The following is a 14010-nucleotide window of genomic DNA, read 5'->3' on the forward strand; positions in this document are numbered from 1 at the left end:
GGATATGGGCATGTGAGGACTTGCAGGACGGCGAGCCGAGGTCCGGACTTCACGATGCGGTGGGGGTGAAAATCGGCTCCGAATCACCGGACAGTTTGGCGGGTTCCGGTAGCTATGACGATTTGGCGATCTTTATGCAACTTGGTGAAAGATTCAAGGATGGAATCAGAAGGAACGTAATTTTGGGAGTCAGTTGCAAAACAGAGACACATAATATGAGTGGACTCTGATATATAGACTCTGATATTGGATATTCATTACTTGTTCCAGGGTAGACACACTGTCGCAAATTCTTAGCACTTACACGTCTGACCCAGTAGACGCACACAAAAATAAAGAGACGTTCAGATAAATGAAGGAGGAAAAGATACACTTTTCAATCATGGCATGAGTGATAAAGGAAGCCAAGCCTAACATGATGATTTCAAGCTTGGTATTGCAACAGACCTGACCAGTCTCCCATCACCACTGCTTCAACAAAACTCTCCACGAAACTCTCCACGCCAAAATGTCAAAAAGAAAGCACATCTCAATCAATGAATATGTATTATAGGAACAGCCCGATGCGGGGGTCGAACCCGCAACCTTGAGATCGCGTACTCATAAGAGTCTCACGCTCTACCGATTGAGCTAACCGGGCGTGCTTTGCCGGGTGATCAAGCCCGTTTTTGTTGGAGGGCGAGTTGGAAATAATGAATATGTAGTCAAAGAATTCTTGGAAGTGTGTGACGGAGGCTGGTCCTGGTGGGAACGATTGGGTCCTGTTTGTTATGTGGTTCGCTGGGGTTTGGCTGGTGAGGGTTCAATCGGGAATAGAGCCGGGGATCAGTCGGTTTCTGGATCAAATCTTAGCAGATTGTCTTTAGCACAGCATCTATTCCATTGGATTAAGGTACATCAGATTTCTCATGACAAGAACTGCAGTGTATCAATAAGATCAAAGAACACAGTGTCGAGCTCTGTATATTGATAATTTTGACCATTTCGTGACTACCTATCAATTTGTTCTTCATCGTACCTACCTACGGTAATTCAAGGTAAGTCCTGATTGGCTCTCGTGCTGGACCCTCAATTTGACTCTCGGGCAGGTGCGAGTCACGTGCATCGCACCTGCCTCGTCTAGGGTTTGGTTCCCCCACGAACAATTTCGCCTGAAAACTGGAAAGCGCTACTGTTTGTTCACGGCATCTCGAGACCCGGCACGACACGACATCTTCACGAAGTAACGCCACACTAACCCTTCAGACACAATGGCCAAGATCTCGTAAGTATCATCCTCTGCGGACTCATTACAGGACTCGTCCCTCGTTCTCGCTTCTCGTATCGTATCGTCTCTGCCAACTTGTTCGGTGATAGAGCGCCCAATGCGCAAAGAGCTGGAAATTCTTTCTGAGAAATGGTGGTGGTAATTTGGCGGGGAACATCGAGCCGAATTTTGTGTCAACGCACACAACGAACAACGACTACAGCATGGAGAACACGGCATCGCTGTCTCGGCTGGTGACAAAGTTATTCATGCCTCCTTGGTATTGAATTTTTCTTCACACTCGACTTCGAACTCAGCAGCTTGGCAAACAACCACCACCGAACACCTCCACCACGCGGCAATTTTGGCAGAGAAAAATTCGACACTGAAGCGAGAACGGGACCGAGACCGAGAGACGAAAATCTCAAAAGATAACAGAATACTGACATGCTCTTCACAGGCGTGGTGCCCCTGGTGGCAAGCTCAAGATGACCCTGGGTCTCCCTGTGTACGATTCCTTCCACCCATCACTTGTCCGATCCAGCAAACTGACTCCCTCTCCAGCGGTGCCGTCATGAACTGCGCTGACAACTCCGGTGCCCGAAACCTCTACATCATCGCCGTCAAGGGTATTGGTGCTCGCCTGAACCGATTGCCCGCTGGTGGTGTCGGTGACATGGTCATGGCCACCGTCAAGAAGGGAAAGCCCGAACTCCGAAAGAAGGTCCACCCCGCCGTTATCGTCCGACAGTCCAAGCCCTGGAAGCGATTCGACGGTGTCTTCCTGTACTTCGAGGACAACGCTGGTGTCGTATGTTTGATCCAAGAACAAAGATTGGAAGCCGGATGACTAACTTGATTTGTAGATCGTCAACCCCAAGGGTGAGATGAAGGGCTCCGCCATTACCGGCCCCGTCGGTAAGGAGGCTGCTGAGTTGTGGCCCGTAAGTCTTCCTCCGCTGACTACACTGTTAAATCACACGCTAACAATTACCAGCGTATTGCCAGCAACTCTGGTGTCGTCATGTAAGGTGCTTGCTTGCGAAAGGAAATCAAGGAAAGACAAAAGGGCGTGCGGTGCGTGGTGGTTGGGTTTCTGTCCCGAATGCGATCAGATAGAGCGCGGTAAAGAAACATTATCCCCCCTTCCCCAAGACTCTTATTCTTTTTTCATCTGCCCGGGTCAAGGGGAGGGTGAAACGGGGAATGTTCTTTTTATCTACTACTTTTAAAGTCGCTGGATTGGCACAAGGCTCTTGCATTTCGGTTGCGGCGTGTAAGGATGATTCACATACCAGGCATTCACATCAAGGACAAAACAAAAGTCACTTCAAAACGATTCTCCCTGGGCGTTGTGTTCTGTTTTTGGGTTCAAATGTGTGCAGCTCTCCTCGCCGCTGACCTTGTGACTGTTGTGGTGATGTCCATGTTAAATTGGCCAAGTATCTTGAACCGATGCATCTTTTCACCAACTACAGTATTTCAACATGTAAGCTGTTCTTGGCCAGCTAGAGCACATCCTACCTTTCCCATTAAAACTCTTGGGGTGGAAAATATTTATTGGGTACTTTGACAAATATAAACGTCTAGCTGCAAAGAACCGTTGGCGTACAGACTGAGGGGATGAACTGCATTAGTGGGTACTGCTTGCACCAGCGATGACATATCCACTGGAATATCCATGTGTCACTGGCCAATTGTCTGGGTTGTAGCTATTGGGCTGTCCTTGTCCATAGCAATACAGTTACAGTCTTATACCAAATTACAAGACATGCATTCACAAAAAACGGAACCGATTTAGTGTATATAAGTTGAACATTAAGTTTCTTTTAGGCATTTACTACTACGCTTGCCACTCCTTTTTTTACCTTCTCAACGCTAAGCCTCCCAAGTTAAGGCAGTCGCCGTATGATGCCGAAAGATTATGCAAAGCCTCCCTACCTCCCTCCCGCGGATGCAGTGAACAACATTAGAAAAAGAAGCAGAAAAAACAATCGAATAAGAAAGAAAAAAAGACAACGAAAGGAACATCTTTCGCATCTAGTGTACAAGAAAAACGAAAGCAGAATCCAAAACAACCTCTTTGGATTCATAGTATGCAGAGCGGCTGTATGTTGAGAGACTGTGCTTGTCTCTTGATGCTTGGTGATGGTATCGAGCCAGCGTGTTGGAGACAACATGCTTGAGAAGTGGCTTATTGTTTCTTGTGTTTTTAGTTTTTGTAGACATGATCCGACCGTCATCAATTGTGAACATCAGTTTCGGTAACCCGTCTATAACCAGTGTCCGTAACCTGATCATTGATAGGGATATCCCATACCCGGCATACCATGGCCATGTCCGTGGTTGGGATGTTGGCCATGGCTATGCATAAAGGGAGGAGGTGGATTTCCAGGCTGGTGTGGCGGAGGAGGGGGAGGGGGCAGATGCTGAGGATGAGGTTGGTGCATCTGCTGCATATGAGCTGGGTGAGGAGGGTGCTGGTGGTGATGCTGAGAGTGCTGATGGTGCACGGGATATTGGTGATGGTGATGATGTTGGTGAGGGTGCATGGGTGGTTGCTGGTGAAGCATGGGCGGAGGCGGAGGTGGTGGTTGTTGCTGCTGCGGTGGCATCTGAGGCTGTTCTGGTACCATCTGCATCTTAAGACCAGATTCTCTCTTGACTGGGGCCTTGCCCTTCGGCTTTGGAGCGACGACGCCTGTTCTTTGCTCGGCTGCCGCTTGAGCAGCCTTTTTAGCCGCCAGGGTCGCCTTACGTTTTTCAACAGCTCCGGCCATGTTTCCGTTGGCCCAACGATCTGTATCGCGTTAGTTTGTTGCAAGTGTAAAACATCCGACTGAATAACTTACTCTTCATAGAAGCCGACATCTTTTCCGATTTGGTCATCGACTTGTAGTCCTTGGGAGTATCGTCATTGTCGTCAACCGGAATAGGAGTAGGAGTAGCAGACTGGGGAGGAGGAGGCGGTGGTAGGGCTGGCTGTGCTTGGGGTGTTCCTCCATTCTTGATATCCTGGCCAGATCTTACAACCTTGATCTTCTGAATCTTGCGGTTGCTGGGGACTTGTGCCGGCTCAGTAGATGGAGCAGGTGTGGATGCCGTAGATGGAGTCTCGGTGACAGTGGTACCGCCGCTCGTTCGTTTCATTCTCTTTTTGGGCGGTGCTTGGCTTGACTCTTCACCTCCATCGGGGTTGTCACGGAAATGCCTCTGCCGTTTAGGCCGGAAGGAGTAAGATGACTCTGCAGTAAGAGAAGATTCCTCGGAGCAGGCAGTGGTCGGACGGGAATCACCATTGTCGACAATCTCCATCTCAGGCGTGAACTCGGCCAAGTAAGCACTAGGGATTTTGAGAGTAACAATATGTCGCTTGACTGGCGGCTTCTCCTCTTTCTCTTCTTCGGCCTCCTCAACTTCCTCTTCCTCCGCCTCCTCTTCTTCTTCCTCTTCCTGTGGCTCGTCGTCAACGAATTCGTTAGGATCAGCCTCCTCATACTTGACAGCAGGTCTGGCACGGCCACGACGAGTGGGCTTCACAGGCTCTTCTTGAGCTGCTTCCTCTGCATCTGGGGTTGGCGCGGCGTCTTCTGCTGGCACGGCATTCTTGCCACGAGTGCCGCGCTTGCGTCTAGTCTTGGGGCCCTCTCCATCCGAGACAACGTCGCTGTTGAAGCTGACCGCGAGGTTGGTCTGTGGCTCGTCCTCGGCGTTAGCATTCTTGCGTCGCCGACCACCACGAGTAGTGGGTACGGGTGTCGAGCTCCTGCTGACATCTTGTGTTGCAGGATCGAAGAGTTGGACAGGCTTGCGCTGGCGTTTGCCGACAACCTCATCGGTCTCTGTAGCCTTTGCAGTCTGCCTGGGCTGGTTCCGCAAAGATCGACCGCGTGTCATGACCCCGACCTGTTGTGTCTCGGGATTTTGCTTGCCGATCTTTGAAGGATGAGGATCGTACTCAAAGCCGTACGTAGCGGCCATGATGCGATCCTGTCCTTGGAGATATCGAGTCTCAGTCAGACCTTCCTTGTCGCGAGACTTGTAGCCCTTGACAGCGAATTCAGGCTCCTCATAGTTGACACCGTGCTGGTGAAGGTTGCGAGTGCGGGCTTCATACTTGGAATCAGCTGCTCGTCGGCGAAGAGAATTTTCGTAGTCGTCAACGATTGCTCCCAGGTCACTCCATTCGTCTTGCCACTGGACCATGGAGACATTAATAGCTTCGAGGAGCTCGTAAAGGTCTTCGGTGGACATATCTTCGTAATTCTCGATAGCCGAGATGTACTCTTCAGGATCCCTTAGCTTGCGATATTTATAGTATCGAGTGCGCTCTAGTGGATCTTGAGATTCGGAGGTGTCAGCATCATCATCAGCATCACCAGCAGGAGCAGGCGAATTGAGAGCTGTTGGGTCTAATGAGTCCGGTACAGGAGAGCCACGAGTAGGCGTGTTGAGTGCAGGCGTGGGTGCTTCAAGCCCTGCATCATCTTGATCATCAACCATGGGTTCCATGTCAGCACCTTCTCGATCAGTGTCCTTTCCTTCTGGGGTTGCATCGTCATTCGCGCCGTCCTCGTCCCCACCCTTCTTTTCCGGGTACAGGAGGAACTCGCCATCGACATAAGGTTTGAGGTGAGACCAGCGGCCGGCCGGGGTTGGCTGTGGCATCAGTTCCAAAGGAATTCGAGAAGCGACAGACTTCTGAGGGCTCGATTTTGGTTCGGAAGGTGCAGAAGACGCTGGGGTTTCAATAGTTTCAGCAGGAGGGGGAGTCGGGGCTTTCAGTTCGATTGGACTCGAGAGAGCCGCAGGCTCCTCTTGGACAATGGGGTTCTGAGGTGAATCGGGGATCCGGAGCTCGTCGGTAGTGATCGGTGCTTTAGTAGATTCATTGTCCTCACTGTCCTCATTGTCCTCATTGTCCTCATTGTCCTCATTGTCCTCATTATCGTCATTATCGTCATTGTCCTTGTTATTCTCGTTGTTCCCGACACTTTCATTGTTCAACTCAGCCTCTATTGAGTCGTTGTCCAACTCCACGGACATAGAGATGTCATCAACAACGACTTCTTGAGGCGAAGCCGTGTCCTCTCGCGGCAGAGCGACATCATCTTCAGGCGGAGCGATATTATCTTGAGGCTGAGCGATACTATCTTGGGGTGGAGCGATATTATCTTGGGTTGGTTGATCAGGCTCTCGAGCTGGCGACGGTGACCGTAATCCGGCAAGAGACCTGGGGGGTGATGAAGGGATACTTTTTGATGGTAAAGGAGATGGCAAGTTGGCAGGTAAAGGTGCAAGTGCTGATGTAGGCGCAGATGTAGGTGAAGGTGCAGGCGAAGGTGTAGGCGCAGGCGCAGGTGCAAGTTCAGGTGGAGGTGTAGATACATTTTCCTGAACATCTCGAGCCTCGTTGGCAGCGGCATCAGTCATTTCGACATCTTGAGCATGTTGCTCTTCTTGAACCGGATCTATATCCATCTGGTCCATTTTGTCTTCTTCGTGCTGATTTGACAATAGATCCGATGATTCAGGTATTTGTTCAATAGTCGGCTGATGTGAAGGTTCTTCCTCGATATTGGTGTTGTTGGTGAAGGAATCAGGCTCAGGATTATTGTGTGGAACAGACTCAGCAGTGGTGGGAAGCTCAATAATGCCGCTTACAGGCTCAGGTTCGGGTGCAAGAACAATAGGTGAATGAATAGATTCACTCTGATTGTTCTCATCAATAATCGGCGGTGGTGCTATTGTCGGTGCTGGCGCTGGCGCTGGCACTGGCACTGGCACGGGTAGCGAGACTGGCTGGTCTACCTGCTCTGTTTTGACACTGACAGCAGCTGGCACTGCTGTTGCAGCTGTGGAAGCCGGCTCAGTTTCTGTACTTGGCACCGTCACTTCCAATTTCGCCGTTGCATCGTTGGTATCTGCTACAGCTGGTGACTGTTGCTGGTTATCATTGAAAGTTTCCGGCTCAGGTTCCACGTTAGGAAAGTTTTTGGCTTGCGGCTCTGCAGGCTGAGATACAGGTTCCTCAATAGAGTTACTTATATGTTCCACAACAGGATTTACTTTTTCTGAGGGGATTTGACCCAGTTCAGGAGCGTGCGCAGTGTTTTCTGTTGAAGGTTCAGTTTGATGACTGCTGGGGAACTGCGGCGCTGGCAGCTCATTTTTGGTCGACTCGTTTTGGGGTGATTTCCTTGGTGAGTTTTTCGGCGACATCTTGGACTGGGGGGATGAGTTGTTCGAAGCAGCACCTTCTCTAAGCTCTGAGTCGTCAACATCTGAGTAGTATGCACCGACTTCAATGGTGTCTTGGACTTCGTTATCGTCATCCTGCAAAGCAGCTTGATGAAATACTTTGAGGTCACTGGGTTTTCGTGTCGGATTCCTCCGACGGCTTGATGGAGTGTCAGCGCCCATGGAGGCGCCTCTCCTCTTTGAGTCATTGGTATAAAAGTCATCCGTATCAAAATTGATCTCTGACCTGCGTTTCTTGCCGCGTGCTGAAGATGTAGAGTTGGGGACGACGACATCGTCGTCAATGTGCTCAAAGGTGTAATCCACACGGGCACGCTTACGGAGACTGTGGCCGCCCTTTTTAGGGCCATGCTCACCCTCATCTGGAATTGGAAAGTTTTCCATAGTTGTAGATCGCCTCTTGGAATTTGAGTTACGACTACTACCTGGAGGTGAGAAAGTGAAGGCGTGCTGAAGGGGTTTGGTTGAGCGGCGACCAGCAGGCGTGGTATTAGTCTGAGCAACAACAGGGCTTGTGAGTGGATTCAAGTCAAAAGAAGCCTCTGAAGTGGAGGTGGGAGAAGCTGAGGCTCCTAAAGGGCGACGACGTTGAGGCATCCGGCGCGAGCGGTCCATTGTCAGTCAAGACAGGCTCTGAGGTGAGGCTGGGATGTTACAGCAAGGACGTGTAGCGACCAGCCGGGCCCGCGAGAGGCGTCATGCGAGTGAGTCCACAGACACAAGTAACCTTAGTGCGCAGTGTAGGGGTGGATAACAAATGACGGCAAGACGACGAGCAAGGCAGCCTGAAATTGAGGACAAGGCAATGGGAGGACAAAGGCTAAGGAGGATGAGGCTCAAAGTGCGTGGATATGAATGAATGAGATGAGCGTGTCGGATGGAGTAAGAGAAACAAGCCAGGGCAGAGAAAGAATTTTGAAGTACAGGGAATTGGCGGCAATGGGTAATAAGGTACTTGCAAAAGCACAAGACGCCAAAGTCAAATGAAAGACAAAGGTGTCTAACAATACTGCAGCTATAAAGACTTTGAGTTTCAACGCCTTTGATTAAGCGGCGATGCGATGGTCCAACCAAGAGTGCCAATATACGACCAGAGTCGCGGGTGAGTGATGAAGACAGTCAGTCTCCTTTTGGCTCTGATGTTGGTCTCTGCCCGTCGATTTTCTCAAGGTGTCGTGGTCCGAATAAGCCAGCCAAGGCTAGACCAAGACCCGCCTGGGGCCTTGCTGTTAGTGGCATCCTGGCCACTGAAGGCCACTCTCTCACAAGGCTCAGGGACCTGGGAAACCACAAGTACGTACTAATCCACAGCAACCCCTTCTCCGGGGTTCCTCCAGGCCAATCAGATACTACAAAATCATGCGGACTCACCTAGCGCTAGTACGGCTCGGGAAAGAGCATGACCGTGTCGTCTGCTGTAAATCACTGCGTGTTAGTGGCTGTTTGGCTGTGTAAGTCGCAGGTGAGCCAATGACTGTACTTGCTGAGTACTTTGCGCTGAGTTATAGGTGAGGCTTGCAACGCGCAGAATCAGGCATCTTGGTGGGTAACCGTCAAGTACATGTTTCAGCACATGAGCCATTACACCGTGATGCTTTTGCAAAAGGGGATTTTTCAAAGGAACGCAGTGATATCATTAATATCTAATAAAATTATCAATCCGGTACAACATATTATTCATCAAATCAATATACCCTGGCTGCTCGCGTCCTGGTGATGTAACTGCGGTTATCCATTTCTTTCGGCAACGCACGTGTTCCCTGGATGTTCCTGCCTTTCCGGACCCTTGCAGCTGTCCTATCCTGTATCTAATGGGTAACAGAAAAGCTGGCCTTCATGTCTCAGGGTACAGAAATAAACAGCCTGAATAGTCTAGTCTAAGTACCTAGCATAAGCTGGCCTACTAATTTTGGCCATTGTGCTTCTGATAGCCAATTTTTCTGACACCCTAAAGTGACCTACATCCAAAGCTCCAATCCACCTCCATAATCTACCCATTTACGCCAAACAACCTACCTTCTTTCAACCCCCGCCTTCGACAAATCATCACCACGAAAGCCTTCAATAGTCTCTGACCAATTCCCCAACCACAACGCTCCTGTACATTGTAAGATACGATTTGCAATCATGGCGTCGAAAAAGACCAAGCCCGCTGCTGGCGACGATGTCGACATTGACGAGCTCCTCTCTGGCCTTGACCGCGACACGAAGCCACCCAAGAAGACCACCAAATCCAAGCCTACTTCCGCTGCATCAAAGGCAATTGCCGATCAGGATATTCTAGCCGATCTCGAATCAGAATTGGCGGAGCAGCCTTCACGACCTCATACTCCTCGACTCAGGGATGCTACCCGCCGTTCCACAGCCACACCTCCCGCCGGTGACCCCCGCAAGTCTACAGATAGTGCACGCAGTTTGAAAGCAACATTCACACCGAGCGCTACGACCTCGGAGCTCCACGAGGCTGAAAAGAAGCCAACCTCCGAACCTGTCCAGCAAGATCCTGCCCCTCAGGCTTCCGGTGGAGGATGGTGGGGTGGTATCCTGTCCACGGCCAGTGCTGCCATGAAGCAAGCTGAAGCCGCGGTCACCCAGATTCAGCAGAACGAGGAGGCCAAGAAATGGGCAGACCAGGTCAAAGGAATTAGAGGACTTGATGTTACCACTCTGCGAACCTACGGTAAACCTAACTTAGGCATTATGATTGGCTTCAAGACTAACTGGAATTCTAGGTGACGAACTCCGACATCGTGCTCTCCCTACCTTTACCAATATCCTCCATACTCTTGCGCCTCCCATCAGCTCCCATGAGCGTCTCCTCATTCATATCTCTCACGATCTTGTCGGCTATCCGTCACTCGACCCTCTGATTCATAACGTATTTGGCCATGTGATGGCACAGGTTGAGGGCGGTGATCTTCTGGTCATCCAGCGTGGCCAGGAAAGCCACTCTCGACGAAGTACCGACAGTGCTGCTGGATGGCACGACGGACCCTGGTGGAGACAAACTGACACTGCTCGCGAGCTGGGCTTGATAAACGGATTGCCAGAAGGCACCAAGCTTTGCCGCGCCAACGCCGAATCACATGCGAACGAATACTTTTCCGCCAACGGTGGTGTAGAGGCAGCCAAGCTCAAGGCCACAGAAGATGTTAGCGAAACCAACCCGGTTCGAACATCTGACTTGTTCTTGGCTGTCCAGGCAATCGCTGTGGATTCCGACGGAACTTTGTTTGCTCGTACTGCTTCGGCTGAAAAGGAGAAGCAATCTTCCAATGTCCAGGACCAGGATGATGAGGATGAGGAACTCATCTGCTTCGCCGTATTTATCTTGGACCCTGTTCACGATATTGAATTTTATACCGTCAGTCAGTCCATCCCTGCCCGTTGGGTTCAGTGGCTTGACACCCCAGCTCCTCTCACCCCTCACTCTGGCGAGGACGGTGATGCTTCGGACGCCAACGTCCCAGACGAGATCCGAGATATCATTGAGAGCGGCGGTGTTGACCCCAGAGAATGGGTGGCTGAGTGGCTTGAGGAGCTTCTTAACCTTTCCATTGGCACTGTCGCCCAGCGATATGTTGCTCGGCGTATGGGTGTTGGCGAGGGTGGCCTTGGCAGGGGCAAGAAGAGAATGGAAGACCTCGTGCAAGACAACGCTGGAGAAGCCGCCCGAGCAGGTGTCATTTGAATAATGTAAAGGCGATGAAGATATGAAATGTATTATGCCACAAGGTAAGTTGGGCGTTCGGGTTTGCGATTGGCAAATGTGATCCTCCTGAGCTCTCAAACGGTTTAGGAATATTGGAATACCGGATTTTTGTTTGATCATGCAGTGCTACAATCAAATTCGAATTAAGTGTCCTTAATATGTAGCTACAGTTATGAGAGTTGACTAGCTACGTTGTGCTACACCATATTTGACCAACCCACAATATACCATCGCATTATAGTAGATCTCATGTGTGACCAGTTCGATGGACCGTTCCGGCCTTCTTTAGTTCGCCTCTGGCCTCTCTTGTAGCACTCTCCAAATCAACTTGCTTCAGGGGACGGTATTCGGGATCCCACATCTGTTCTTTGATCCACTCCTCCAGATCTTCCTCATCCTCGGGGATTCCTTCCTGTGTAGCCTCACCATCCTTGACAGCTGCCTGTATCACGTTGCGGGCAATGCGGACGCTTACATCCCGCACAGAACCCACATCCGGCAGAAGAGGAGCTGTCGAATCTTTAAGAACGGGACTGAGAGAGGAAACACCCTCCACAGCTGCGACGAGCATGCGATCGGTAAGATGCTTGGCGCGGGAGAGAATGCATCCAAGCCCAATGCCGGGGAAGACGACCGAATTATTGCACTCGCCCACGTTGATAGTAATCTCTTCGCCATTCTTTCCCCAAGGACCCTTGACGGCTGGGAAGGGTGAGCCAGTGGCCACAAGGGCTTTTCCATCGGTCCAATTCAATATGTCCTCAGGCTTGGCCTCATGAAGACGGGTTGGGTTGGATAGAGGGAGGACAATAGGACGCTCGTGGTGCTCGGTCATGGCACGGATGACGTCTTCGGTAAAAGCACCAGCCTTGGTCGATGTACCGACGAGGACATTCGGACGAATCTCTTTGACGACGGAGAGAAGATCGGCATCTTTGTCTTTCCATTCGGAAACATCTTTGATATACATCTTCTGGGACTCGGTGACATCTTCGGTCTCGGAGGTGAGAAGACCAGACTTGTCGATCAACCTAAAAATTGGTAAGCTCATGGCGTCTATATGGATTTCGGTAGTTTATCTTACCAAATCTGATTTGCAGCGTCCTCGTGGCTCATGTTACCTTCCGTCGCGATAGCATCTCGAACTTGGTCTGCGATACCGAGACCGGCACTGCCGGATCCAAAGACCACCATGCGCAAGTCCTTGAGCTTTTGGTCACTGGCGTGAAGACCGGAAAGGATGGCGGCTAGGGTTACGCAGCCGGTTCCTTGGACATCATCGTTAAAGCAAGCAAAGTCTGGACGATAACGCTCCAGGATTTTTCTCGCTAGATGAAAGTCAGAAATACGATATCGGTTTCAACACGAGTGTAGCTTACCGTTGCCAAGGCCAAAGTCTTCAAAGTGAATATAGGCATTTGGGTAAAGCTTCCTGGCGGACTGAACAAATGTGTCTACGAACTTGGCGTACTCTTCGCCGCGGACACGCTTCTCTTTCAAGCCGAGGTATAATTCATCCTCGAGAAGCTCTTTGTTGTCCGTGCCACAGTCCAGGACTACGGGAAGCGTCCTATTGGGATGTACACCTGCGCAGAGTGTTGTTAGGACCAACTTGGCGACAGAGATGAGGATGCCACCGACGCCTTGGTCACCGATGCCGAGGATTTCTTCTCCGTCTATGAATGCATTAGTATAGTGTCACAATCTTGAATTTGGGGTGAGAAACTGACCAGATACTACAATGTAGTCGATATCTTCTGGGTTACCCCATTGCGCAAGGTTGTGCTCTACATGATCTGGGTCTTGAATGTTGAGATAGCAACCTTCTGGGCGTCGAAAGAGCCGGGAGTAGTTCTGAATGGCGTCACCTTCTGTTGGCGTATAAACTATACTCATCATCTCGTCAAGATGAGTCTGGATCAGCTGTATCTGACAGTCAGTAATCCCCTCATGGCACGCAGGGAGGTAACTTGCCTTGTAATAGAGAACTTCATTTTGATCCTTCAGTGAAGTTAAAAATGTGTTCTTGGCCAAATCATCAGGCCTAGATGAATACTGCTCATAGGCACGCTTGCACTGTTGTTCAAGTGTTTGAACACCTTGAGGCAATAAGCCTGTGAGATTAAAGGCTCGACGCTCATCTGGAGGGAAGGCTGATCCTTTATTGAGGTAAGGAGTGTTCAAGAGCGATGTACCGCTGAGCGCACAGTTGATAGGACCGCTGGTGCTAAGGGGAAGATTCTCATATTTGGAATTCGACTTGTTTTTAGTTGTCGTAGACTGTGATTTCTCAGCCTGGGTGGCATAGTTGTTGTTGAGAGATCGCATTGGTAACAGTGGTGATGAGCAGAATCGATAGACACGGGACGACCGGACTTTGGTTAATTTGAACATGACAATTATTTATTAAGAGCGACAGCAGTATTAGTAGATGAGCAGTGGGTTCTGTAGTCTAGTACAGAGTATTTGTTGGAATCATCAAGAATTCATGATCGGGCCGCAGGTAGCTAGATACAGCACACCATGACGTCTTCGAGATCTCACGGATAAGAATCCACTCTGACGAAACCTTGATAAAATTCACACGTGAACGAAAACAGTGCAACGGTTGGACAGTGAACGATACGAACATAAATTCAAGGTACGGTAAAACGTCTAATCATTGATATAACTAAGAAATGTCGGTGCTCCTGGAGCCTCGCCCGTGTAGGAATTGATACAGTGTTACCCACCAAAGTGAGCAGCAAAGATGAAACGGACGTGGACTATGATGGCCCTGTTTTTCTAGCAG

General features: G+C 50.1%; 4 protein-coding genes and 1 non-coding gene across 5 annotated transcripts; 2 read left to right on the forward strand and 3 right to left on the reverse strand.

Moving 5' to 3' along the window:
* Window positions 1–557: 557 nt before the first annotated feature.
* On the reverse strand, window positions 558–640 carry FGSG_20511. Its single transcript has one exon. It is a non-coding gene; the product is annotated as a tRNA-Lys (tRNA).
* A 527-nt stretch (window positions 641–1167) lies between these two features.
* Window positions 1168–2585, forward strand: FGSG_00802 (uncharacterized protein). The gene is made up of 5 exons (XM_011318213.1): window positions 1168–1264; window positions 1707–1754; window positions 1811–2057; window positions 2113–2190; window positions 2244–2585. The coding sequence occupies exons 1-5, from the start codon at window positions 1251–1253 to the stop codon at window positions 2274–2276; spliced, it is 420 nt and encodes a 139-aa protein (XP_011316515.1). The 5' UTR covers window positions 1168–1250; the 3' UTR covers window positions 2277–2585.
* Window positions 2586–3543: 958 nt separating this feature from the next.
* Window positions 3544–6292, reverse strand: FGSG_00803 (uncharacterized protein; the record flags this gene model as incomplete). The annotated part of the gene is made up of 2 exons (XM_011318214.1): window positions 3544–4046; window positions 4099–6292. The coding sequence occupies 2 exons, from the start codon at window positions 6290–6292 to the stop codon at window positions 3544–3546; spliced, it is 2697 nt and encodes an 898-aa protein (XP_011316516.1).
* A 3210-nt stretch (window positions 6293–9502) lies between these two features.
* FGSG_00804 (uncharacterized protein) lies at window positions 9503–11198 on the forward strand (the record flags this gene model as incomplete). The annotated part of the gene is made up of 2 exons (XM_011318215.1): window positions 9503–10187; window positions 10240–11198. Exons 1-2 carry the CDS (start codon window positions 9635–9637, stop codon window positions 11196–11198), a joined length of 1512 nt encoding a protein of 503 aa, XP_011316517.1. The 5' UTR covers window positions 9503–9634.
* FGSG_00805 (uncharacterized protein) lies at window positions 10406–13545 on the reverse strand. Its single transcript, XM_011318216.1, has 5 exons — window positions 13194–13545; window positions 12950–13142; window positions 12599–12895; window positions 12304–12547; window positions 10406–12250 (listed from the first exon to the last, which is right to left on the reverse strand). Exons 2-5 carry the CDS (start codon window positions 13116–13118, stop codon window positions 11467–11469), a joined length of 1494 nt encoding a protein of 497 aa, XP_011316518.1. The 5' UTR covers window positions 13119–13142; window positions 13194–13545; the 3' UTR covers window positions 10406–11466.
* Between the last annotated feature and the right edge of the window lie 465 nt (window positions 13546–14010).

The sequence above is a fragment of the Fusarium graminearum genome, chromosome 1 (assembly GCF_000240135.3).
Source record: "Fusarium graminearum PH-1 chromosome 1, whole genome shotgun sequence".
Lineage (NCBI taxonomy): Eukaryota > Fungi > Ascomycota > Sordariomycetes > Hypocreales > Nectriaceae > Fusarium > Fusarium graminearum.

Bases quoted from the DNA above. Each gene is read 5' to 3' on its own strand.
- FGSG_00802 (XM_011318213.1), top strand. The intron at 1,755-1,810 runs GTACGATTCCTT...CTCCCTCTCCAG, and splicing joins ATGACCCTGGGTCTCCCTGT to CGGTGCCGTCATGAACTGCG. The intron at 2,058-2,112 runs GTATGTTTGATC...CTTGATTTGTAG, and splicing joins TCGAGGACAACGCTGGTGTC to ATCGTCAACCCCAAGGGTGA.
- FGSG_00805 (XM_011318216.1), bottom strand. From the start codon at position 13,118: ATGATGAGTATAGTTTATACGCCAACAGAAGGTGACGCCATTCAGAAC. The intron at 12,896-12,949 runs GTCAGTTTCTCA...ATGCATTCATAG, and splicing joins CGACTACATTGTAGTATCTG to ACGGAGAAGAAATCCTCGGC. The intron at 12,548-12,598 runs GTAAGCTACACT...ACTTTCATCTAG, and splicing joins AGACTTTGGCCTTGGCAACG to CGAGAAAAATCCTGGAGCGT.